The sequence below is a fragment of the Lepisosteus platostomus genome, chromosome 14, assembly GCF_059453375.1.
Source record: "Lepisosteus platostomus isolate fLepPlt1 chromosome 14, fLepPlt1.hap1, whole genome shotgun sequence".
Taxonomy (NCBI): Eukaryota; Metazoa; Chordata; class Actinopteri; order Semionotiformes; family Lepisosteidae; genus Lepisosteus; species Lepisosteus platostomus.
Window position 1 is genome coordinate 29294216 of NC_142624.1, and position 24197 is coordinate 29318412.

The 24197-nt window shown below is 37.9% G+C and overlaps 1 protein-coding gene across 4 annotated transcripts in view; it reads left to right on the forward strand.

Annotated features, from left to right (window-relative positions):
* The first annotated feature begins 932 nt into the window (after positions 1-932).
* LOC148649183 (activin receptor type-1) overlaps positions 933-24197 on the forward strand; it is a 33554-nt gene continuing 10289 nt past the window's right edge. Inside the window, exons 1-4 of one of the 4 annotated variants that reach the window (XM_088605535.1) lie at positions 933-1072; positions 19823-19896; positions 21116-21379; positions 23701-23918. In XM_088605535.1, the coding sequence (XP_088461661.1) occupies positions 19845-19896; positions 21116-21379; positions 23701-23918 (534 nt within the window). In that variant the 5' untranslated portion in view covers positions 933-1072; positions 19823-19844. Of the gene's footprint in view, positions 1082-8195; positions 8347-8414; positions 8518-19822; positions 19897-21115; positions 21380-23700; positions 23919-24197 lie in introns of those variants that run through there. The other 3 variants (XM_088605538.1, XM_088605536.1, XM_088605537.1) reach the window with 3 other exon arrangements.

The following is a 24197-nucleotide window of genomic DNA, read 5'->3' on the forward strand; positions in this document are numbered from 1 at the left end:
TTAATTAGACACTTTTCGAGACTTGTCTACACATGCTAAGTGGCAGAACCCACGCATATTTCATTACCCGTAAGATGAATCCTAAACATCATTGCTCACCAGAAACACTAAAATGTGGTTTAATTACTTTTTAAGTACATATCTTTATTGAAGCAATCTGATGTGAATGATACAAGGAATTTGGTGCCTCAAGCCGGCAGAGCGATCAGTTGTAGGCTATACCGTTTAGTTTTCAACGTGTATGAATTGATTTTGAGCTACAATGCATTAAAATGTGTCTACCAAGCAAATCGAGCTATTCTAGCTACGTAGAGGTAGAAGATCAATATAATAATTAATACAATAATTTGCAAATCAGATTTTGTGGCAGTGGCAGTAGAATCATTGGCCGAAAATGGAAATTGCCTTCAGAAACGCACGCACAAGATTTTTCGAACCTCCTTGAAAACAAAAATTGAAACAGTCGGTCAGCAGATGGAGTAAGAATGCCAAAACCTAATCCAGACTCCTGTCCTGTTTGACAAACGTTGTGCAAATATTTGACACCGACTGCACTCGTTTGGGAGCCTGATTATAATTACGAAATTTGTCCCCTGCGTTGCTTAACAGTTCGATTTTCAATCCGGCGTATCGGACATCGCCTGTCTCCCCAGGTGTCTGCAGTCAGAAAGGGTAGAAAGGAAATGATGTGGTAATGGTCTTCTAATTACACTCAGTAGACAGAGTTTCAGGGCGACTTCCTCCTCCAGGAAGATTCTTGCTCGCCCAGTTCGGGGGGAAAGTTTTTCGGTTACTCTTTTAACATCGATGAAGTTGACGGGGCAGAGGGACGGCGGCAGTTGCTCGGGTGATGAAGTCGTGTGGCCTGAAGTTGTAGAAGTCCGTGGGTGAACTAGCAGCACAACGGCGATGTTGATACTAGAGCTGGGTAGCTCGCTTTTCGGAAAGACAACGGAAAAAGGCTGCAGCAGCACCCCTGATTCCAGACCAATGGCTAAATAGCTCCACGGTGCTCCGAAAGAACTAATTTTGACCTCCTGTCTTGAAAGCACGTCTTTTTTTCGGGATAAAGGTAAGTTTGGTTGCTTGAAGTTTGAAGCTTTTCAGTGTTTGAAATGGGGGAATAATAGCTTATTTGCTTATTGTTTTGTCACACGCTTTGCCATATAAACAGGGCTGATCGACTTTGTGAATGTACATCATTAGGTAGCTTGCTTATTTGTTTTTTTTTAACTAGCTTTTATTGGCGCTAGCACTGGATTACATAGTGTGAAATAGAATCTTAAAAACATCTTCTGTGTTTATAAACGCCCAGTTGTTAAGTTCTGGTCTGGGCAAACGTGGTGGTGGAAAACATTAGCCGGTAATTGTAAGAACTCAAATTGGCCACCGGTCTGATCTCAGTTTAGTGACCTCCTTTTTCACTAGTCTGTTGTAAATCGTTAAATTACGTGAATTACTTTTTCGTTAGACATGGCTGCTTCATTTCGTGCACGTCGTGTTTTTGGGAGTGTTTGTCCTCTCCATCTGAACTCCCCACGGTGCTAAAGTACAGGCAATTGGCACTTGGTTAGAGTGGCTTTTGTCATGTAGACGCCGTTCACAACATGGCTTAAGCTCAACTGTGTTGGTTGCAGATCTCACAATTTTCAGCATTAAACATTACAATAGGTGGTGTATCCAACATTCCCCAACTCGGACAAAAACCGCTAATGAAAAGCTTTGAAAAGCACAGGGAAGAACCCCGGAGGCAACTTAGTTTAATTAAGGTGTCTGGTTTCATTTGTAGATGAACACTGTAACATATGGTAAAAAAACTGGAGCAACCTTATGGTTCTAAGTACGTTTGGCTTTTTTTAATTGCGTTTTTCTCCATACTTGCAGTTGTTCGTTTTTTTTTCTTCTTCTTTCTTTTACTCCTCCACCCACATCAACGTTTTCGCGCATGTGTTTGCAGTAAGGTCTGCGTGATTCAACTTTCAGAATTTTAATTTCTACCATATATTGTCGCTTTAGCCGTGATTATTTAGGCCAAATCAAACACTCGATAACCAGTTCATGCTGTTAAAATAAAAAAGGCTTAGAATAAATAACAAAATCCCAGTATTTAAAGTACTTTTCATAAATACCATTAAAAATGGGCAATATGATTTTAAGAACAAAACATTTTGGAAATGAATTAACACTTAACGAACTTGTATATGAAGTGAAACGATAACGATTTGTAACATTGTAAACGGATATTCTATAACTATTCGTGCTAAGCCCAAGAACAGTTTAGGTTTTTGAATGATTTGGAAGGTAGTGTAGTTCTTATGTCCTGACAGAGCTTGTTACGGTTCACCATCTCTACACCGACTGCAGTGATATCCCCCACTCAGGATAAACATCTGTTTGTCGAAACTAAATGTTTACCTGCTTTTATACGCAATTTTCAAAAACTCTGTGGTTGGTTTCCTTTTGTTAAAATTCAAATTTTAATTATAAAATATTTATACTGCTGTCATTTAATGTTGGAATTTTTTAATCCACTTATTCACTGTGCAATACCTAAATATTATAAGGGACCCTGAGAATTCAATATTTTAGCTTTTACAGTAGTTCTAAATGGGTCTGTGACTAAATTATACATAGTATGACTATAGTATGAATATTCTAGATAAGGAGATGTCACCAAAACCAACATTTTGTATGGAGTGGCAAAGGGGAGCTTTTACAAAGAAGTGCAGTACTCCTTTTTTCCCTAGTTGTATTTTCCAGCACTGTCATGAATGGAAATGTAGGACATATCAGGAACCTATAGTGCTTATCCGAGTTAAAGCTGGAGTCTAGGGGTGTCGAAAAAGTAATCTGGAACAAGATCAACAACTCCACATAACGGAGCTTATCAGTTTGATGCCAGACATTATGTCAGAAAAAGCTTATACCAGTCTGTTAATTCATTGTTCGTGCTATATGAGTCAATTTTAAAATGTACGTTATGAAAACACTTAGGGCTATGTTAACAAATCATCATTTTTTTTTGGCTGCAGTAAATGCTAGCTTTGCAAAAGTTGACTTTCATGCACATCCAGTAAATGTCGTAATCATGACAAATACAGACCAATACTGTATAACTGACTAAAAAAAACACTGAAAAAGAGAGTTTTTAAGATTATTCGTTACAACTATAAGAAGGGCTTGGTCACATGGAATGGGGTTGGTCGTTACTATGTATACAAACAGGGTTATGATAAAGAGATTAAAGTGATGGGCAGTTTGAGTGTACAAGCTGCAGAAGAAGCAGATGTTAATTCTGTTCTGAAAGGTAAAATGAAAGACATGAACCAAATGTTTAATGCTTTCTTTAATGATGGAGGCATCTATTTTCTCTTTGACAAAATACCTGGAAAAGTATGTTAATCTAGTGTGCTGATGTAGTGTGGTGACACTTTGTCAGTGAAATCTTTTGACAGGTCAGCACAGGTACCCTTAACAAAGCTTCAGATCTGGGTTTTATATCTTCTGTGTGAGAAGATAATATTCTTTGGTGTTTTTTTTGTATCCAGACTATACAAGATCATAATGCTATAAGTACCTCTCAGAATGATCCTTCGAGAATAGTCTTTTTATTTTTACTCATTTAAACGTCTACAAAATCAAATTCACTCCACTAATGTTACTTTTCTTCGGTTTGTTTATTCAAGTTGTCATATACAGTAGTTGCCTTTTGTTGTTAATGAAAGGTCTTTTTTTCATTTTTTTAATTCATCTTGTGCTGCTAATATGTAGATTTGTCTAAAATGCCAACAGAAAGTTTAGTATTCTAAATGGTTTCTCATTTGAGCACTTTTCTTTGAATGGAAAATGTAACTCCCAAAGGCCTATCCACAAGACAAATGTTCACAAATAACTGTGTGCTAATCACTGATCTAATATTCATCAATAGTTTTTCAAAACATTTAATTAACCAGTAAATTGTGTTACTGTTGTGAAAGCTTAGTTCTCCTGAAATGGAGAAGTAATACACCAAACAGTGCCTTATCAAAGAATATATTGGATACAGTTCATGCTTTAGAAGTTGCAGGGCATACTGATGTCTGGATTCTCTGTGAAATGAGGTCAGAAGGGGTCTTTGTGGACGCCAGTTGTATAGATCTACATCCTGGAGTCTTCTGATAAGTCAGAGAAAGGAATGGCTTTGCATTTTGGTGTACAGTAGCTTCAGAGTGCAGCCAGAATTCTCTTACCGGGTTGCTTGATTTTTTTTTTATTTTAAAATTTCGATCGGAGATTAAGTTTGTATGAATAAAGTCACTCCGATCAGTGAGACGCAGCTTTAAAAAAAAAAACGCACTATTTGTTGTGCTTGCAAAATCTTTTGTTAATGGTTCCATTCATAGAAAAGATGATATCTTCAATATTTATGTTTGGAAGGGCAAGGTCAGTGGGATAAGTAAAACACATGATCCTTTGAGTCTTTTTTTCAATGTAAATGTTTTTTGAAAGTTGTCCGTGTTCTTTTTACTTGGTTTAATCACATGGTAGCCTGTTCTCCGGAGATGTAGAGAATCCAATAATATTCTCTCCCTATCAATATATTTTCCAAATTGAGCTGAAAGCCCCAAAGAGGTAATTCTGGTCCTGAACATTGCACTTTACAGATCAGTGACAGACCTGAAGTTGCTTTGCCAAATGTCATAATTGCCACTGAAAATTTAAACTTGGTTAAAAAAAGAAACTACATCAGCTTGAAGCGTAGGTTAGACTTAGATTTTGTTTCCCAAATTGTTTGGTAATCCTTTGCCAATAAAGTACGCAGTGAGCATTTGGATTAGGCCTATTCATGTGAAGATTCTCATTCATTTTTTTTTCTGAAAACTTTATCCTGCCTGAGACACTCAAAGTGGAGCTTACTTATAGGCTTACCCAAGAAGGTAAACTTTAATTGAATAGTTCACCAGGAACTAAAAATGCTTTTATGAATGAGAATTTAGCAGTTGATTAAGATGGGAGTTATATTTTTTTTAAAGGCTCATTTTTAATTCTAAATTTGTTTCCAGTGTTCATATCAAGAAATTTCTGCAAATGTTCATTTGCTAGTTACAGAAATGATTTCATTGACTGCTTGCTGGTAGTGTCTGAGATATCTGAGACTGCTTTCTCTAATTCTCCTGCAGTGTTCAGTGCTGTATAAGATACCTTATATGTGGAGTACAGGAGACCAGCTACGAAACTTTTTACTCTCGGAAATGGAAGCGTATTCTAACAGTATGGAAATTCTCTAAATTTAGGAATGACAGAAAGAAAGGAAAGTGTTGTGTATCTTGCTGTAAACCTTTTAAAATAAATTATTTTACATAGACCCTTTTAAAGATCAAGGTTATTTGGACTGTGCATTAATATTTTTATGCTTCTGTTTCAGCTTAAACTCTTTTTTTTGTAGCTGTTGAGTTGGATCAAGTCATGCTTTCAGAATGTCAACTTTACTGGGTCAGAGATGGGGGGGGGAATGTAAGATCTCGAGCCAATAATGTAATTGTTTAACCTTTGTCTCAGCCTGTGGCCCCATTATCCATGCCACTCCTTCATAATACATTGATGTGAAGAGATCTTTAAAGGCTCATCCTCAGTTAAACATTTAAAGTTGTTTTTGACAAACTTCTGTAATGGATCAGACTGGAGGAGCCATTGCTTGAGTATGATTGTGCCAGACGTTTCGCACAAGCTGCAGCTCCCCAGTCCCCTTTTAGCATAATTAATTTGACATAAATTGATGAGGCATTTCCCATGCAGTGATATGCACCAAACTATATAGGTCTGCATGTTACAAGAAAATGGAAAAAGTGAGTTCCAACACATGATTCTTGTGAATGTGTTCAATCTGTAGTGAAAAACATAAACCTGCTTTTCAGCTGAGCCATTTCTTTGGCATTTGGTATGACACCATTTGAAGGCTTGTCCTGAATTAATGCACATGAATACTGTTTTCCTGTAGAAGTGGAAGACATTTTCAGCTTTATGGTACTAGTCTGTTTTTGTTCTGAGCTTGTAAACCAAAAGGAGGCATTTTTATTTAGGGGAAATCAATATTCTGACTTTTGTCATTTTCGCTACAATTAGGTTAGTGTGGAATATGTGGGTTGGGGTACCCTTGAGTTTTGATCTCTTTGATTTCCCCCTTTATTCAAGCCAATCCATCCATCCATTTACTTTCTAACCCACTTTGTCTGATACGAGGTTATGGGGAACTTGGAACGTGTCCCATCAAGCAACAACAGGATAGTGGTCTGTCACAGGGCAGACATGGATACTGACACATGCAGTCACACCAGGGCCAATTTTCCCCGAAGCCAGTTTATCTATCAGTACCAGTCTTTAGACTGGGAGGAAACTGAAGCAGCTGGAGGAAATGCATGTGAATGGGGAGAACATTTAAACTCCTCGCAGATGGGATCCCAGAACCCCAGTGCTTTAAATGTCACATGAAAACCAAAAGGTGCAGATTTCAAGTAATAATGTTTTGTATCTTTATATGCAGGACGTGCGTTACACCAGACACATTAGCAGCTCTATCTGGCATAGTAATGGTCTAAGCACAACCTTATTTGCAGTGCCCTGCATGATGACTGGAACGAAATGAAATGTGTTGGTATGTAAAAGAATGTCGGGATGTGACCCTACTTTAGGAAATATATTTGTCAGTCTTGTACCTCCCAGTATCTGAGTAAAAAGGTCAGCCTCCTCATGGGACAGTGGTCCACAGACACATGCAGGACACCCAAGAACAGAGCTACTGAAGGAGTGGGGTGTTTGTAATTATCTATTGTCCATACAGATCTTTGCATATAATAGTCCTGGCAAGTGCAAGTGTCGCCACTGTAACATTAATATACCTGCTAAATCATCCCAGTAAGCTCACTTTGGACAGCCTTGCTCATTTTGTTTGAAAACTGTTGGAAACTTAGTGCCTTAGCATAAGGCAAAGGGTCACCCTGTAAAGTATTGGCCGTAGTAGGGGGTCACTGCAGACAGGTGTTCCTTCAAGCTTGTGCATCTGTTAGCGCGTCTTATAAGACTTAATGCTTTTGCATTTATGAAATTAAGAGATATTTACATTGTTTAAATTGGTGTGAGTGACTGAACTATTTAGGAAAAGTGAAGAAATTGCATACTTTCACAAAAATACCAACTTCTTTCATTGTAAAAGTCTATCTTGGCACCTGGATTCCAAGATATTGCAGCTGATTACTGCAGTTAATCTTTAGTTCAAAGTGTTCTGCAGCACGTGGGTTAATTGAGCACGTAAACACCACTTCAGTGCTTGTATGAAGCTTCAGAGTCTTATAAAAGCATGGGATGTAGATGCCAAGGGTTGGTTATTTCTAGTGTAATCCTACAAATGAGGCCTGAGATATTTTCTAAACATCGTGATTCCGTTTGAAAGCTGAATATTTAGGCATTTTTGGAATAAATATCATTGCAAAAAAATCCCCCCCCCCCTTTACCAACAAATGAATATTTGTATGTTTTTTGCTCAGTTTGATTTTCTCAATACGTACTGAAGCAGACAGCTGAAGAAGGCTCCACAGTCCAAATGTTGTTTTACTCTTTACCTACAGACATTATTGATTTGTTTTGCTTACGATCTCTGGAAGACCAGGGCACATTTGCATGTACCATTTCTGAAAGTTGCCAAATCAGTCCCTCAACCATTTTTCTCTGCTGCCTGTTTGTAGCTTCTGTGAACAACAGAAGCCTGAGCCTGCAAATACAACATGCTTACTCATCTGAAGGTATTTTTTTCTGAATGTTGCCTTAACTTCATAATAGAATACAGGGTTTCACATACTTCAGAAAAGTTGGCATAGGCTGTGTTTTTTTCAGTTTGTATTAACACTTCAAGTGTTCTGTTTCTCATGCTTGTGGGGGTCTATTTGCCACCACCTAAGAACAATATGAGTGCTGCGGAGTGGTAAGTGCTGACGGTTTCCTTTTTACATATAAAAATATGTATTTTAATATGATATCTAGCAGTTTTGCTGCATTTCCATTGTGCAGCTGCTCTCTTTACTCCAGGACTCCAAAGTGCATAATTCATCCACGGAGGCCATTGCGTTCTAAGGGGGGGGGGGAGGAAAGGAAAAATCCTCTTCTGACAGCACTCATTTCTCAGTGCACAGCAATTTGGCTGTCAGAAACAGCTGGCACTACAGGGCGGAACAATGGGAAAGCATAGGGAGAGGGAAGTGCTTACTCAAAGCACCCTAAGGGAGGATCGGGTTACAGACTGTCATTAACAACAGACTGCGCCATGTACCGAGACTGTGGGCTTCAAGTCTGAGCAGGAGTCTGTGGCTCAGACGGGTAGGTGTTTCACTTAAACTACGGGGGTGGGGTGCGTGGAGGGGGAGGGGGGAGTGCGTTCGTTCAGGAAGACTTGGCCGCGGGTCTGTTAAGGGAGCAATCTCTTTTAAGGATACATCAGTCCTGAAGCTCGTATTTAACGTGTGCGCTGATATGCAAACCGAGCTGGGAGTAAGTTGTTCTTTTTAGTTTTCGGGGTGTGAATTAGCTGTCCAGGGAATCATGCAGTTATTAACTCAAGGAGGAAAGATGGCAATTAAATCCGCTTTGCCCATTTCACTCTTTTGTTTTTTCTTGTCAGCATGTTATTTTTAGTCTAAATCCACGAGCCCTTAATAAGCACTAGCCTTGTTTAGCTGAAACATAGCGTCATGTAAGGGATCTTGTGTTCTGAGTTTGGTGAACACAGTCTTCATCGCTACTAGAAGTAAGTGATAGTGTTCATGTGCTAGTCTTACTTTTGTTTCTCTTCTGCAGTATTGTTTTTGGTTGTTTCTCATATTGATTCCCATGATTCATAGTGTGATCTCAGTAAAAGACATACTTAAATGACACTGGAGTCAGCTGTCTGTGGAGGAACACAGATCTGCAGTACTTCCTGGCTCCACACATTCCCATTACCAGTGTCTGCACCAGAGACAGTCTTTAATACAATTTTCATGAGGTCTTTATCCGTCTTCTGTTTTATTGCTTTGTGCTTGGGTTAAGAAGTTAAAGTAATGTAAATGTTCAGTATTTTTGTTGCTGTAGTAGATTTCACAATCTTATACCAAAGATGTCACATTAAAGTAACCTTTGCTTAGACTTACTGAAATATTATGATATTCTAGATCTGTTGCTTCTTATTCAGTCTGTGAAAGTGTGTGTGTGTGTGGGGGGGTATATATGTGGGGTATATGCATTGTTCTTTTATCATGAGACAGAACATAGTGCAAATTATTAGGTATAAAAATTCTAAATGTGGGGGTAATAATGATGTGGGGTGAGTAAAGCATAAATTGGTTTTCAAGTTTTTGAATTACTTGTGTTACTCAAGAATGAAGACCCTGTTTTTTGGGGGAGTGATCAATTGTTAAGGTCTAAAGTAGTCCGGCACATGGGAAAGGAAGGGCAGATGTTAATATCTGCGTCGCAGGCAATGGATTTATCTGAATTTCAGGAAACCAAGTAGATAAAACCTCCAGCATAGGAAATACAACAGCAGAGTTTGAAACCAGTGAAAGTCTTTTGTGGAATTGGCTTAGATGGGGTGTTGCATGTGAAAAGGGAGCTGTAGGTACAAGACTTTAAGATGTTTGACTTCAAAATTAAGGTCCAGAATTTGCTATGAGCCTGTTGATCAAAGGCACATAGACAGAGCTAAAACATCTGAAACTGGATTTAGCCGGGCAGTTATTTTTGATGGAGATGCTTTGCTGCTTCATAGCCGGGATTGTAGCCTAGAGTTCCTGCAGTCTGCTTTGAACTTCAAAATGAAGCGCTAAGGAGCTTTTCAATTTTTTCCCGCCTAGGTTTGGTAAAGACGCTTGCCTGAGGGCAGGCCAAGCTTTATGATGGGTGTTTGACTCCCGAGTCGCGTTACTAGCTGACTTCCCAGTGGGAGCATACAGTTGATTGAGCACGGCCGAGAGCAGAGTGCATTTTGGTTGGCAGGACTCTTGGCTCTCGGGGTAACCAGACCCTGCAACCTCCACCCTGCATGTGGTGCTGTGTTGGCAAGAGATGTCTTTGTCAGTGCTGAACCTTCGGTACCTGTTGGTGTTACTTACCGTTACTTAAAGTGAGGAGATGTCAGTGATTACCCGGAGTTTCCAGCTATTTTTAGTGTATTGAGCATTAAAGAGAAACAACGTGGGCATGTTTATAGAAATGCAGTATAACAATTTTAGATATTTTGGTATCATGGTCATGAATTGATCATGGTCATCTGTAATGTACTCAGGTGACTTTATTGCATAAACCCTAAATTATTACGTCTAATTCAAGGTTCTGTGTAGATCATCCAGACGGACTTCAGCAAGTGTTTTACAGATGTGCAGAGCAATGCACAGGTGAAGTGTAACAGACCAATTGATGGGGAGGTCCAGGTGTGATGGTCTGGAGTGTCTAGTTGTTAAAGCACTCCAATTGTGCTGTGTGCAATTTGCCACAGTCGGTGTTGGGACCTCATTTGCTGGTTTTCCTGCTGGCTTCTAATGACATGACCACGTTAGGTGGACAGGTCACCTGTTCCCGTGGTGCTTGTGTGGTGGCAGCTTTCATGCGAGATAAAAACTCTACTGTAAGCCTGTGAATGTCTTACTTGCACTACTCCAACCCCATTGGAAAATTTATGGGATGAGCTGAGACAACGTCTTGCTCGCATGCATCGTAAAGTTACAGCTTGTCTAGATAAATTTCCTGCACCTCCAACACCGTTATCGGCAAAATTAGCATCTTTGTGTTCTCATTTTGATGCTCAGTATGTAGTTTAGATATATTTGAGTTCCAAGTAACGGTTTGCTGGAACAATACAAAGCCAAGGCTGCTACCTTTACTGACATTTGTTGAATGAACAGAAAAATGTGGATAATTACTGGACATGTATTGGTACTCTGGTACTTGAAAGCCATTTTAATTAGAGATGGATTTCTTTTTCTTGCAAAGCTAGCTACATAAGGGTCAGTGTTAAAACTAATGTCATGAAGTGAATACTAACATAACCTTTTTCAGCAAGTGATCCATTTTGTCCAAGAAAGTTTGCTCATTCCATTTTGTGTAAACATTGCTTAAGGTTGTGAAAATGAAGTTTAATTTGGCAGAGCTGAGTACTTAAATGGTTCTTTAGCAACGAAAGTGGATGTGCCTTTGTGCTGGCAAGAGGGGTGGCTTAGAGTTTCAGTGTGATGTGTTTTTGAGATCAACAGACCAAATGCTACTTGGTGCTCTGCTTATTTTGGAGCGACATTACACCCTGGATTCTGCATAAAATGATGCTGTTCAATGCAACACTGTGAAGGATAAAAGGAAGGACTGGGCATTTTACATTGAAAATTCCAGATCATCTTACAAATCATTGCACCTTTACACAAAAGCTAAGTTCATGTTTGGCACTGAGTTAGCCTGCATTTGTGGCTTTAGGCAACTCGGATGCCATTCTTGTATGAGCAAAGGAAACGGACAGACATTTCATTCAAGCTACCTGCTTCCTACTGCATTATAAGCTTTAAGTGTCTACAGCAGAGCTAGCACTGAATGGAGGACCGACTGCAAGCTCACAGACACTTGTCAAACCACGATTGTGATCCAAGCAGTCGATAGCTTGGCCAACTTGAGTAATGAGTAAGCCAGTCATGTTCAGTTGGTGACATACAGTAAATAGCTCTGTATCATCTCACCAGTATCTGGACAACAGGGCTTTTGGATTTTAGTGGTGTTTTTTTTGCTATCTACATGAGATTTTGAATGACAAAAGGTAGGGATTTATGCATTAGGTTGGTTCTTAAAAGATAATTTATGGTCTGTTTTCACTTCGAGGCTTGGCCTTGATCCTTTTCATGAAAAAGAATGAATGTCTTTAAATGCAGTTTGCTAATTTTAACTTTGAAGTCTCCACAAGGTGTTAAAAATATAATTTATCGTGAATTTGTTGAATTAGATTTAGAACAGTATATTAAATACTTCTGCTCACTGTTGGCAATCTTAAACTTACTAAAAGGATTTCTTGCTTTCTCTCTTGTATTTCTTTGTTTTAAATTCTTGTTTTGGGGGGGGGGCGGGGAAGAGGAATAAGAAGCCATTTTCCAGCCATGGTCAATAGGTGTCGCATCAGTTGATCCAGGCTGCCCCGGGTTGCTGGCTTTTAGCTGTAACTTGAACTGGATGGTAGAGGTTAAACATGTTGACCACCAAGTGTCATGTATAAAAGCTAGCCTTAGTAATGGTTAGTTCAAGACGTTTACTGTAGTGCATTGAAGATCCCACTAAAGGACATGTGTTCTTGTACTTGATTAAATGAAGTTGGTATCAGTGGTATCGCCATTTTTTTTTTTACAACTTAAACCCCAGGTATTATTTTGAATGTTTTTGCAGAAGAGGACCACATTATACCATAACTATCTATATTGTAAGTAAGCAGAGAGCAGTGTTGCCCAACTATTTTTGAACTGGGGTCCAGCTCCCTAAGGCATTCCTCATTTGAAGACCGCTTCTGCTAAAAACAATGGAATTTTTTTAAAAAGTTCATTTTCATCCTTTAGAGCTGTGCTTCTCTGGCTCTGTCTGTTAGGACATGGCAGGAAAATGCACATTCATTGTTCCATGTGCTGGTCTCTGGGCTCGGGAGCTGAAAATCGGAGGATCCGGTTCAACACCCCTCTGATTTGGAACAATAGGAATAAACAAGTGTTTATTTTTGTTTAAGAAGGAACAAGGATAAAACCTTTCAACAACATAGGGTTGAAAGGGTAAAAGCACAAAGTTGTACCTTCTTCCATGAGCAAAGTTTATATGTAGGATGCTCTGAAGCATTTCTGATTTTTTTTTTTTAGCACTTCAGTCAATTGTAATCAAGTAGAAAAATGCGTGCCTTATTAAAATATGTAAAGTGTTATTTGTGTGGTCAAAATGCTTTTATTTCTAGATTTATAAATGTTTACAATTAATTATAAATGATTTACATTTTTTTTTCAAGTATGCCTGAGGGTTGATTTGGCAGTTGCATTGAGCGATGTTCTTATGAGCCTATTTATTGTGTCTTTGTTACAGATGTGTCTTTTGATTCCTGTTACCATTGTTGCATAGCTTTAATAGATTAAGGGATATACTGTGTAGTTCAAGTCCAAGATCATGTACATTGAAAACCACTAAATATTTTAACATTGACATACAAAATATATTTTGGCTCCTGTGTGGTTTTGATAAAATGTGGAATAAAGATTTCATTTTTCTTCACATAAAAGATTTTATTTTTCCTGAGTATATTAGGAAATTTTGGAAGGGCTCCATTGGCTGCTTCCATTTTAAAGTCCAAAACTCTGCCAAGCTTTTGATAGCATCATTTATTTCTCTGTTCCATGGGACCATTTGTCTTTTATTTTAGTCAAAGGCATTCTCCTTCAAGATGTGAAGTCATTTTGAATGTTTGCCTATAAAAGTTTTGACGTGCATTAGCTCTCAAATGTATGGCTTTTTATAAGCAAATGTACACTTTAATTTAAAGGTTCGTGAAACAATGTAAAGCTGGTGGCACTGCTATTGCGTAGAGGTAATAATGAAACAGCAATTGTGTATTCTTATTGTTAGCTGTGACCTCAACAATATTGAATGGATGGATCCATAATAAATTATAATATGCTGTAAATTTGAAAGACCAATATTGGTTGAAACTCAGGCCTTCAAATTTAATTGCTTGATGCCACAACATGAAAGCACACTACAGCACGTTTGTCTTCTGCTTCATTACGTGAGGTTTACAAGTTATATCCTCTTCAGTATATACTAAAGCAAAATACTACTTTCAATATAGTACTTCATGCAGCAGGTAAGAATATGTGGAATGATGTGCAAGTCTTGATTGTCTTGCAATGTAAGATTGATTTAGGTTTTGAAAACATCATAAAATTCCCTCACATTGCAGGTCACCTTTATTTTCTAGATCCTGTTTTTGTTTTTGTGGAGTTTAGATTTGTTCCATATCTTTAAGTGGTATTCATGAATGGCCGTTCTCAAAACAATTTCTGTGAAACCTGTTAAATTGTGGAGTCCTTTAAAACGGTTCCCTTTTTATCAAATATTTCAAGATTCTAATGCTTAAGGACCTTTTTTTTTTCTTTGCCTAGAATTTTTCATTAAAGATAAAATTACTTAATTATCCTAAGCATATCCCAATCAGAAAAAAGCTATCAATATTCACCGTGTGCACTATATGAAAAGGGAAGTTTAAGAAGTAAGTTTACTTTTGATTGCTTTATTTACTATCTGTACTGTTTGGAACTCTGGGCTTTCTGGTGAAGTCTAGATAACATCAGTACCACGGCTTTGGCTGCTGTGTGCTCTATGGCAGCAAGACTAAGATGTTTTTTTTGTTTGTTTCTGCTCTTTCACCACACTTTAACTAAGCTCTTTGGAAGGCAGATGAAATTTCCAGAGGCTAATGAGAATATTATGCAATTACTTTCAAACCTTCTTACTGGTTGTCAACTTTGCATAGCGTGCTGTAGACTAAGTTTTCCTGTTAGTTCTTGGTTTCCTAGGGGTTTGCTATACAGTCAGCATGAATAAGTTCTGTGCATTGTGTATGCTTTTATAGACTCATTGTGGCCATGTCTTTGTTTGAAACCAATATACACTCATCTACCAGGGATAATTTTTTTTTGTTAGAGGAGGACATTTGGCCCATTTTGGCATCTAGTCAAATTTGCAGAAGTTGTATCCTTCTGGATTTGCCCAAGCTGGCCTACCTTACTTAAAAAGTTGTCTGATCACCAGATTTAAATTCTTTACACATGCATCTTATTTCCAGTCTATGTAAATTAAAGTTTAGTAATAAAGGAGGGAAAGAACTTGATTTATTTCCCTGTGTCTGAATGCAAAATGAGTGTCTGAGTACAAAAATCACTCTGGGCAAGTTGGTCTGAATTGTGAATGGGTAGAAGGAAGGTGCCACTCTTACATTTACTTTACCCGAATTGTTGCATATCTGTGCCACAAGAGCTCATGGATGAGTGTCAGGTGTGCTCAGGCAGAGATCACACCTAATGTCTCTGCCCCCTGGAGTCTGACACCTCCAGCTTTTTTGCCAGACATTTCCTGTTTAACAGTATTTGTAAAAAGTAAATTGAAACACTGATTCGTTTTTTCAGAGCTTTTGTGTGTAGTGCTACAAAGGATTCACCTTAATTGTGGGAATTCATTTTAAGGAAGAGAGGACAATTAAATGCTGGGTAAGTCACTTTTCCCTAAACTCCCTAAGTAGGCAGTCACTATTTTTTACTTCTAAACGAGTGAGGGGTTCGTTGTCTTTTAAAGACGCATTGTATGTATTTTAGTTTCCATGTAGATTTTGATATCTCTTCTTGGATTGTAAACCAGACATGCCTAAATCAGTTTGTCCGCTCATGTTTGCGGTGTACTGATAAAGCTGCAAATACCAGGACAATAGAAGGGCTGTTTTGCATGTAATCCTTCAGCAGAAGCAAAGCTGTGGGAGTTGACTGTAGAGCTCTGTGATACAAGGGTGGGACCCCCTGTTAGTAGATCAGCAAGATCTACCTCCATATCAGTTAAAAAAAACAGTCCACTCAAACGTACTATAAAGAACTACTTCTGATGCCTTTTTAAGTCAAACAAAAGAAGCTCGGCCCCAAACAGAACCTATGAATAACATCTTTTTGTGATAGGTTGTACACAGGCCTCATAATTTTAATGTAAATGGCCTTTGTTGTTTTTAAGATGAGAGGCTTGCACTAGCTGGATGTGAAAAGACTGGGACTTTGAGGCTGAGGCAGACTCACACGTTGATGTATAATGAGGACTAAGGTGTTTGTCAATGAATGACTCAAGTGCAGAAACAATTTAAATAATAATGGACAACCATGCAAAGCTGCTGCCCCAAGCTCTCACAGGTCAGATTCCTGGGACTTCAACATCTTTTTCTTTCTACTGAGGCCTGCGGAGTGGAATTCAGATCTCAAAGACGCCACCCTATAGTGCTTTACAGCAGCCTCACCTTCAGACATCCAAGTCTTCTGCTGAGGTACTCTGCGAGAGGGCACAAAGCTGAGAGAGAGATTCTTCTTTGATGTTTTTCTTTTTTCCTTGTTGTGTTTTTTTTTTTGTGTGTGTAATTCGTTAATAGAAGATGCAGCACAAAATCCTGAGTGAAAATGGCAACGAAAAGGAACTGCCTGACCTCCCTTTCAGAAAGTCCTGGCGGAGGTTCAGCTCTCTAAGCACGAAATGTTGGCGGGTGCCAGATAATATAATATGTGGGAAGAGATCTGCAGAGGAGTACTTGCAGTCCTCTGAAACCTCACCCTAGTGCTCTGCATGTTTTTCAGATATATTTGGCTGCTTTATTTGTTTTTTTGCATCGACTGAATTCTGGGGCATTTAACGAACTTCAAATGTTGATCCTCAGCTCTGCTGTTGCATCAGTGTGTGTTCTCCTTGGAAGTGTGTTCTGGGGGAAAATGGTTCTCGCTTTTACTTTAATAAGAAATGCAAAATGTTTTTTTTTAAACATTTTTATTGGATACCGGTGACAAAATCCGTGCTTGCTTTGTCTGAGTGGTTGAATGTATCTTAATGAATTGGAATGCTCAAGCACAGGGAATACAAGTGAACATATTTACAGCCATCAAAATAGTTTTAGCCCAACAGTACTGTAACTGTGGAAATGATCAATTTAATCAGTCTCTTGTTGTGTCTTAACAAATAGAGAACCTCAACAGGGATAAGTAATTGTTACTTCACTGTTAATTGTTAGGATTTCCCCTTTTCTACGGAAACTCAGAACAGTGCTGAATCAACCTGGTGTTTTCTTAGGTTGATGTAATTATACGGTCTAAACCAATTACTCTGAAAATGCAACTGTTTAGTGCCTTGTTTATACTAAATAGGTTTTTAATCTAATATATTTAGGTTTTCATTAACATTATGCCACGTTCAAACAGTAATGGAAATCACAAATAAGTGAAAAATCAATTGCTGCAGAATTAATGTAATTTGCATATGAATGGTTTTAATTGAAATGTTTAATTTCATTGTGGATTTTCCATTTTAGAATGGGCACCATTTCGGGTTTGGGTCAGAGTTAAGTTGAACAGTTGCAATATTTTTTCAATCGCACTACTATAGTATATGTAACTTGTCATTTTATTAATGTTCATATAAAGTCAAGATTGGCAGCCATGGACAGCTATTTTGGCCTTATTAGGGCTTGTCACAGTTGGCTGTATCATGCTGAGACAGACTTCACTTGTAGCATTCTGAAGAGGAAACTAATTTTTGTGCTCAATTTTATATCTTGTTCATAGCTAAGTAAATGTTGGCGTTTTGCAGGTTGGTTGGTTTCTTGTTTAACATGGAATAGATTGTTGTGATCTGCTGTTGTACTTCTTTCAGTTTTGTGCTTTTGTGCAATCCATAATTTTAGTTTGGTTTTACATTGTACCCACACAATTGTTCCTTGTACTCACTCTTGATCTACATTTTCTATATCCCAAGCCTTCCCGGATAAAGGAATCTACTAAGCAAACAAATAGTGATAGAATTGCCATTCTGCACTGCCTACTTATGTAAAACTTAGTTCATTGTGAGTCAATTCCCTTCCCTAATTAAAGGGATAGGTTTACAAGAAACAATATTTGTGGTTACACTGTGTGAATATACTTGCAGATGTGCAATTGTGAGTTTCTGTGTGGGAAGTATTAAATTCTCCCAAATGGGTTTAACAGTGTGGATACAATAAACCCTGATCTAAACCCCAAAACATAAGAACTATTTGGTGGCTGCTATCGCAATCTGCAATGGGGGGATGGGGGGAGTACTTAACAGGAAATTCAGCATTGAGGAGTTTACAATTTCACAAGTTGGTATAACTTATCTCCCCCAAATAACTGGAACTTAACAAGCCCAAAAAGTTGACATGGAATGATTATACATGTATTTTAACTGTACGTAATAAATCAGTGATGCAGGTGTTTCATTTCTTTAGTCATGTAGCATTGGGGGAAAAAACGCAGCTAATCGTCTTTGTATTTTGTTAAACGAGAATTTTTTACTTTGGAGAGCTCTATTTAAGCAAAAGAAATCGGTATTAAAAAGACCATCTGTTCAGGTGATTGAGGCAACCAAAAAAGATTGAAAACTGTGGTGAAACTTGTACTTAGCTGAACTGGGTCACTGTTAGGTTATTGCATGCCTGTGGATGACACGCCTTTTAATGGCCCCAGGCCTGCGATTATCTCACAATAACCAACCCCCTGTTTTCAACTCTAATTAAAAAAACAGCATGTGGTCAGTATGTGACCAGCTATTACTGATGTTTGCTGGATACTACCAACTGTAAGTAATCATTTATGTTTCAAAGTAGACGCAGAGACTTGACAACTAGGTTTCGATTAGTGCTACATCTTGTTGTTACTGGTCATTTTCAGCCGGCTTGTTTAGGTAGGTTAATAAGAGCATTGAACAATATTGGTGTAATAAAAGCAGAAATTTGAGAATGAAAGTTTGGTTAATGCTGCCAGAAAAATAACTGTTAGGATTGATTGAAGACTTTGATGGATGCCACACACATGATGATCCAGAATTGATTAATGAAGACAAAATCGTAAACATTGATTGAAATTATAGTCGGATCTCTAAGCTTAATGTTTTTTTTTCTTAAGACCCAAAGATGTTTTGTGACAGGAATTCGTAATATAAGCATGCAGGGTTTATTCTAGAAAGATTTGTGTATGTATATACATTTTCTGCATTTTGGACTGGTTTTCTCATGTTGCTAACCTGTTTCTGTGAATTGCTTTTCTGGTGGGTGCTATCCTCAGTACTTCTTACTTTATTTCTGGGCTTTGCATACCTTCGTCCTGCTGGGCTTCTCCTCCTCCTCCTGCGTCTGTCTGTTCTCCTTCCTGCCGGCCCTGCTGTCTCTCTCAAACACTCCAGCAGCCAATGGGATAATACTAGTTTTCCTGCTGCTTGCTGCTCAACTCCAGGTTGCCAAGACAACAGAAGTCATAAGGCCCACGTTACCTTAACACGTCGATTTAAAATGCTTAGTCTTTTAGAAGTAAAAAGTACCATTTTTCCTTTTGTGCGAGATACCAATACATCAAGCAACTTTTATTTTAGAACACTAAAATAATTCTAATACCATTCATTGGAATTTTTTATTTATTCAGAATATAAATTACGTAGAAATACCATCCTGAAACATGTGCAAGACAAATTATTTTTCCATAAGAAACCTGAGCAGAAAAGAATAGTACCATGCGTTCAATAGCAATGTCATGCTATTTCTTTCACCTCTTTTGAGAACGTAATAACAAAAACGTCAGTTGCCTAAACACAATGTGGATTTAACTAAGAATTGTTTGTGTCAAAGTTCCAACTTCTTTCTGGAAGCTAACTGTTTTAGAATTCTTCTATTACATATTGAGTTCAGGAGAATTTTGGGTTAATTGATATTTTAACATTTCAACCTCTTCATTATACGACCCAATTACTTTACAGTTGAATCACTGGAAAGAAAAATGGCTCTGAAAAGAGCTTTTCTCAAACGGCACTGGCAAAAATAATTTCTGTTATTTTTGTACTGACCAGAATTTTGATCTAGGATTTTAAATTTTATTGGACTTTCATAGTGTTCTGTACACCTGTGCTAACATCTTGTGGTCATCAAAATGAGTTTCTGAAGTGATATTTATTAGTATGGGGACACATGCACTATTATTGCGCTGTTACCAATGTCACCCTTTGGCCTTTATTTCAGTTCTCCAGTGTTAGATGGTGTCATGATTCTTCTGGTCCTACTGATGCTGGTCTTGCCCTCTTCCAGCATGGAAGGTAGGTTAAATTTTTTATATCATCCTACAAACCAGAGAAAGATTAATAAAAACACTAATAGTAGTCTGAGAACATTTTAATCTTTGGATGTCATTTGCTTTGCTTGAAAATGCCATATTGATCAATTTCTGTTCTTTCAAAATAGAAGTAGGAATATTGGTGAAAGTAATTATTTTCCAAAATGCATTTTTGCCTTGTTGTAACAACCCACCCCCAATATTTTAATTTCAGAAAAACAAATAGGATTTTAGTCTCGATTTGTAAATTGGTTCAGTGGGAACCTTTTTTTTTTTTAAAGAGCTCATTACCGATTAAGAAAGCAGGTTTAATGTGAATTCCCTCCATAAGGTTTTGCTTAAGACATTAATTGGTTTTTTTTTTCCAATAACAATGTTCAAGTTATTTTTAATTTAAAAGGCTTTATCATTTTATGATGAAAATTATATTTTAAAATACAGTATCAGCTTGGTTAAGTAAGGTTACGTGGTGCCTATTTTTTTCTTTTCCTTTTACTGAAATCCTATATTTGTTTTGAGAGCCTCAAACATTTAATGCTGGGAGTTTGACTTGGTGCCATCTTGATGTTGAGTGCATACTTTCAAGCTTTCTCACTGCATCTGTGACAACTGCTGAGGCTCTGTTAAATTACTCAGCTTGTCCAGCGTTACTAAGCATTTATGTGGCTCTTTATCACACCTTGTTTACTGAACATATTTGAAGGAAAAGTCCTCATCAACAGCCATGGTCTCGGATATCTGGTTTGGGTTTCAGAAAGCAGACCATCCAAATCTTGTTCCTTTTTTTATTTAAGAGCAGCCTATCCTTTTCTTATGTGGTTGATGCTAAAAGTTTAGTACCTGAATATTTGTAAAATGTTGGAAAACTCTGAGGCTTTCCTTTTCAAGTGTCTTTAAAACTATAGGATGCAGGCTTTTTGAAAATGTAGCTTTTGTTCTGTTAACTTTAACTTTGTTGGCATCACAAAACAGTGTGATTGAGTAGATCATAAGGATTTACAAAGTAGTAATAGTGCAAAGCAATGTATTTGTATCATCAGGCTTTGATTTTTAAAGTTTGATATCCTACAATCTTAATCATAGTCCATATGTCGACATTCGTAGAACAAGGTATTATGTGCACTAGGGGCTTCTCAGCCCATTGAGACCCTGCAAGCTCAAAACTTGGCCCCTCATCAGGTTTCCCTGGCTCTTTTCTACAGATGAAGAAGGGAAGCAGAGCACCAAGCTCTACGAGTGCGTCTGTGAGGGCATGTCCTGTGGGAACGGAGAGCGCTGTCGCGGGCAGCAGTGTTTCTCTTCCCTCACTATAAACGATGGGACTTCGGTTTATCAGAAGGGCTGCTTCCAAGTGTACGAGCAGGGGAAGATGACCTGCAAAACCCCTCCATCTCCAGATCAAGCTGTGGATTGCTGCCAGGGGGATCTGTGTAACTTGAACATCACTGTGGAGTTGCCAGTGAAAGGTAAAACAGCGGCTCGATGACCTAATGACCTAATCCCGTGTCCAAGGATACGTTAATTATAATATATATATATTATTATACGTTTAAGAACACTTTTTGCTTGCCTTTCCACAAAGGTTTTGGGGAAAGTATCTCAGGTTATTATAAAAGAGGTCAAGGGCTCAGCAAAGATGATTTGCATATGAATGACTTCTGGATTTCTGAAAAATTCAGAGAACTTAATTTTTTTTTTAGGTTCACACCTTTTTGGTTAAAGTGAACTTTTAAATATGTACATTATATCCTTAAGTGCCATTCAGGCTTGCTATCAATATTTGCCTTTAAACGTCTGTTCCCTCTCAACCTGGTTTTCTACTTAATATATGCCTTACCTTAATCTTTCTAATAAAAAGCTCATCAAGGTCCTGGGACAGACCAGAGAGGGCCCTCAGCTAAGAGTGGCCAGTACACGGAGAAACCTACTTTCCTTGCTGTACTTTAAGTCTGTTTGGCTCTTGCCTCGTTATCCCTTTTTTACTTTCACTGTAAATACTACATCCCGTGCTGTATTGGTGTGACGGGAAAACAAATTTTGGCAATAAAGGGCCATAGGTCTGAAAGTCTCCTGGGTTCCACATGAGGTTTGATCTAAAACAAAAGGTTGCTTTGGAGGAAACTTCTAACTTGGTTGTGTGATGGAGTAGCTGTCTAGCTTTCAGAGTTGAAACTAAATTAAAATTTGATGTTTCCTCAGCAGGAGAATGAAAGGTAATGTTCTCTCAAGTATAAAATAAATAAATCATGGCTTGTTTTCCCCCTTAAGAATGTAAAAGAACAGCCATACAAAACCAAAGTGTATATTACTACTGAAAATAGAAATGTGTGGAGAGTATTTAACAGATACAAGTTTATTAGACTTGTTATTAAGGTCAGAACATTATTCATAGTTTGGGGTTGGTGGTTCAGAATAATTGCTAAGTCAAAATGTTTTTTTGTTCATTTGCAACTCCTTCCACCTCTGCTTAATATTTTCAACAATCTCTACCTCCAAGAACAACAAAAACAAAACTATTTTGAAATGCTTTCTTATTTAAAAAATGTGGAAATGGCAATAAAGTAGATTTATTTAGGATATATTTGTATGCTTGGAATGAACAGATTTGAGCATGAGGATGGAGGAGTCGGTGATGAATCCCATTGTTTGGTTGTTAGTGGTGAGATCATTCAAGGAGAGGAATGAGGGGCCTTGTATAGAGAGTTTCCATGATCAGATGATGTTTTCCTGGACAGGCGTTTGTACTGTTGTGTGCTTGTGTATTGTACTGAAAGCTAGGTCCTGAAGAGGTATAGTATACCCAATGCTATTGTAAAGGATTGATATCCAAATAAAATGGGTTTTTCCTTGACTCTTGATGCTGGGTGTCGACCAGTGATCCTGTAGAACCAACGGAGGGGGGCTACGAGTTCAGTTCTACCTCCATTTGTCTTCCAGCTCCTGTTTAGATTGTATAGATTTCACATTTTGCTTGTTTTAAATTTAGATTTTTTTCATACCATGTTTACAGAAACTATAAACAAAGGCATCTAACCATAATACAACATAAAATTTAGCTCTAAAACTTCTGTCAAGGTAAATGCACTTATGCCATCAAACAAAATACCCTAATTTATATAAATCAGTTTGCTTTTTTTTATGTATTTTATAGTATGGATTTTGATGTGTATTAGTGATCGTGACATGGCATTTTTGCCTTCGTAATCAAGGTTTAAGGCTAATGTTTTTCTTGGACTTGGGTTTTGCTGGACATATACACAGGGCGCTTAATGGCTAGTGTTTAGGAGATGAATGTTCATTATGTCTTTTGCACTAATTTTTTTTCTGGTAAAAATTAATCTGACTAATTCTAAATACCAATCCAAACCTGCACCTTTTTATTTGTAGGTAGGGCTGGGTGTAAGAATTGCTGTCCCTGTGGGAGACATGTAGGAGTATGAGTTGTTTGAGTAAAGGCAACAGGAAGGCAAACAATCAGTAAATTCACATCTGAAAATCCCATCAGGTCTCGGTAAAGCAGTGGGAGGTTGTGGAGTCTAAACGGTTTTTAAAGATAACCAATTATCACTTCTAGCGCTTGTAATCAAGTGGGACTTTGTTACTCAGTATGGTGTGTTAGCTGATTTCTTTTGCAGTGCGTTACAATACCTTTAAAATCTTAAGTGTTTTAAATTAGTCTTTTATTAGTCTTTTGTTTTATTTTATCCTCTCACCTCCATCCATATAGATGCAATACATTCCACTGTAGATGCATTTTGATTAGACAAACCTTTCTTTTTGTCTGAAGGAAAGTCTCGATATGGGAAAGGTCTGAGTTACAGCGTGCCAACTCTCGCTATTGTGATCGTGGCTCCGATCATCGTTCTCATCATCCTGTCTGCCATGGCAGTCTTGGTCTTCAAAAAGATTCACCAGAACCAGGTGGACAGGCTAAACGCTCGAGATGCGGAATATGGTACAATAGATGGGTTGATAGCCTCAAATGTTGGGGAAAGCACTCTGGCGGTAAGTGAACTTTCTCTTTCTGTTAATAGGCCTCTGTTTGAAAATTCCCTGTTTACGGCATAAAAAAATGCGTATCTTCTAATAAAGAAGTTTTAATTTTTACTTTATACCACCCCCTGCGTATATCGGTTTATTTTCTAGCCATTTTCACCCAGTATAAAGAACTAAATCCAGAATTGGTCATTCCAAAAATGTATTTATAGTAGTGTCCTGGGTAACTGTCATGGCAGTAAAACTGGATTTTCAGATAAAACGCAAAACTTTCACCACTGCAATGCT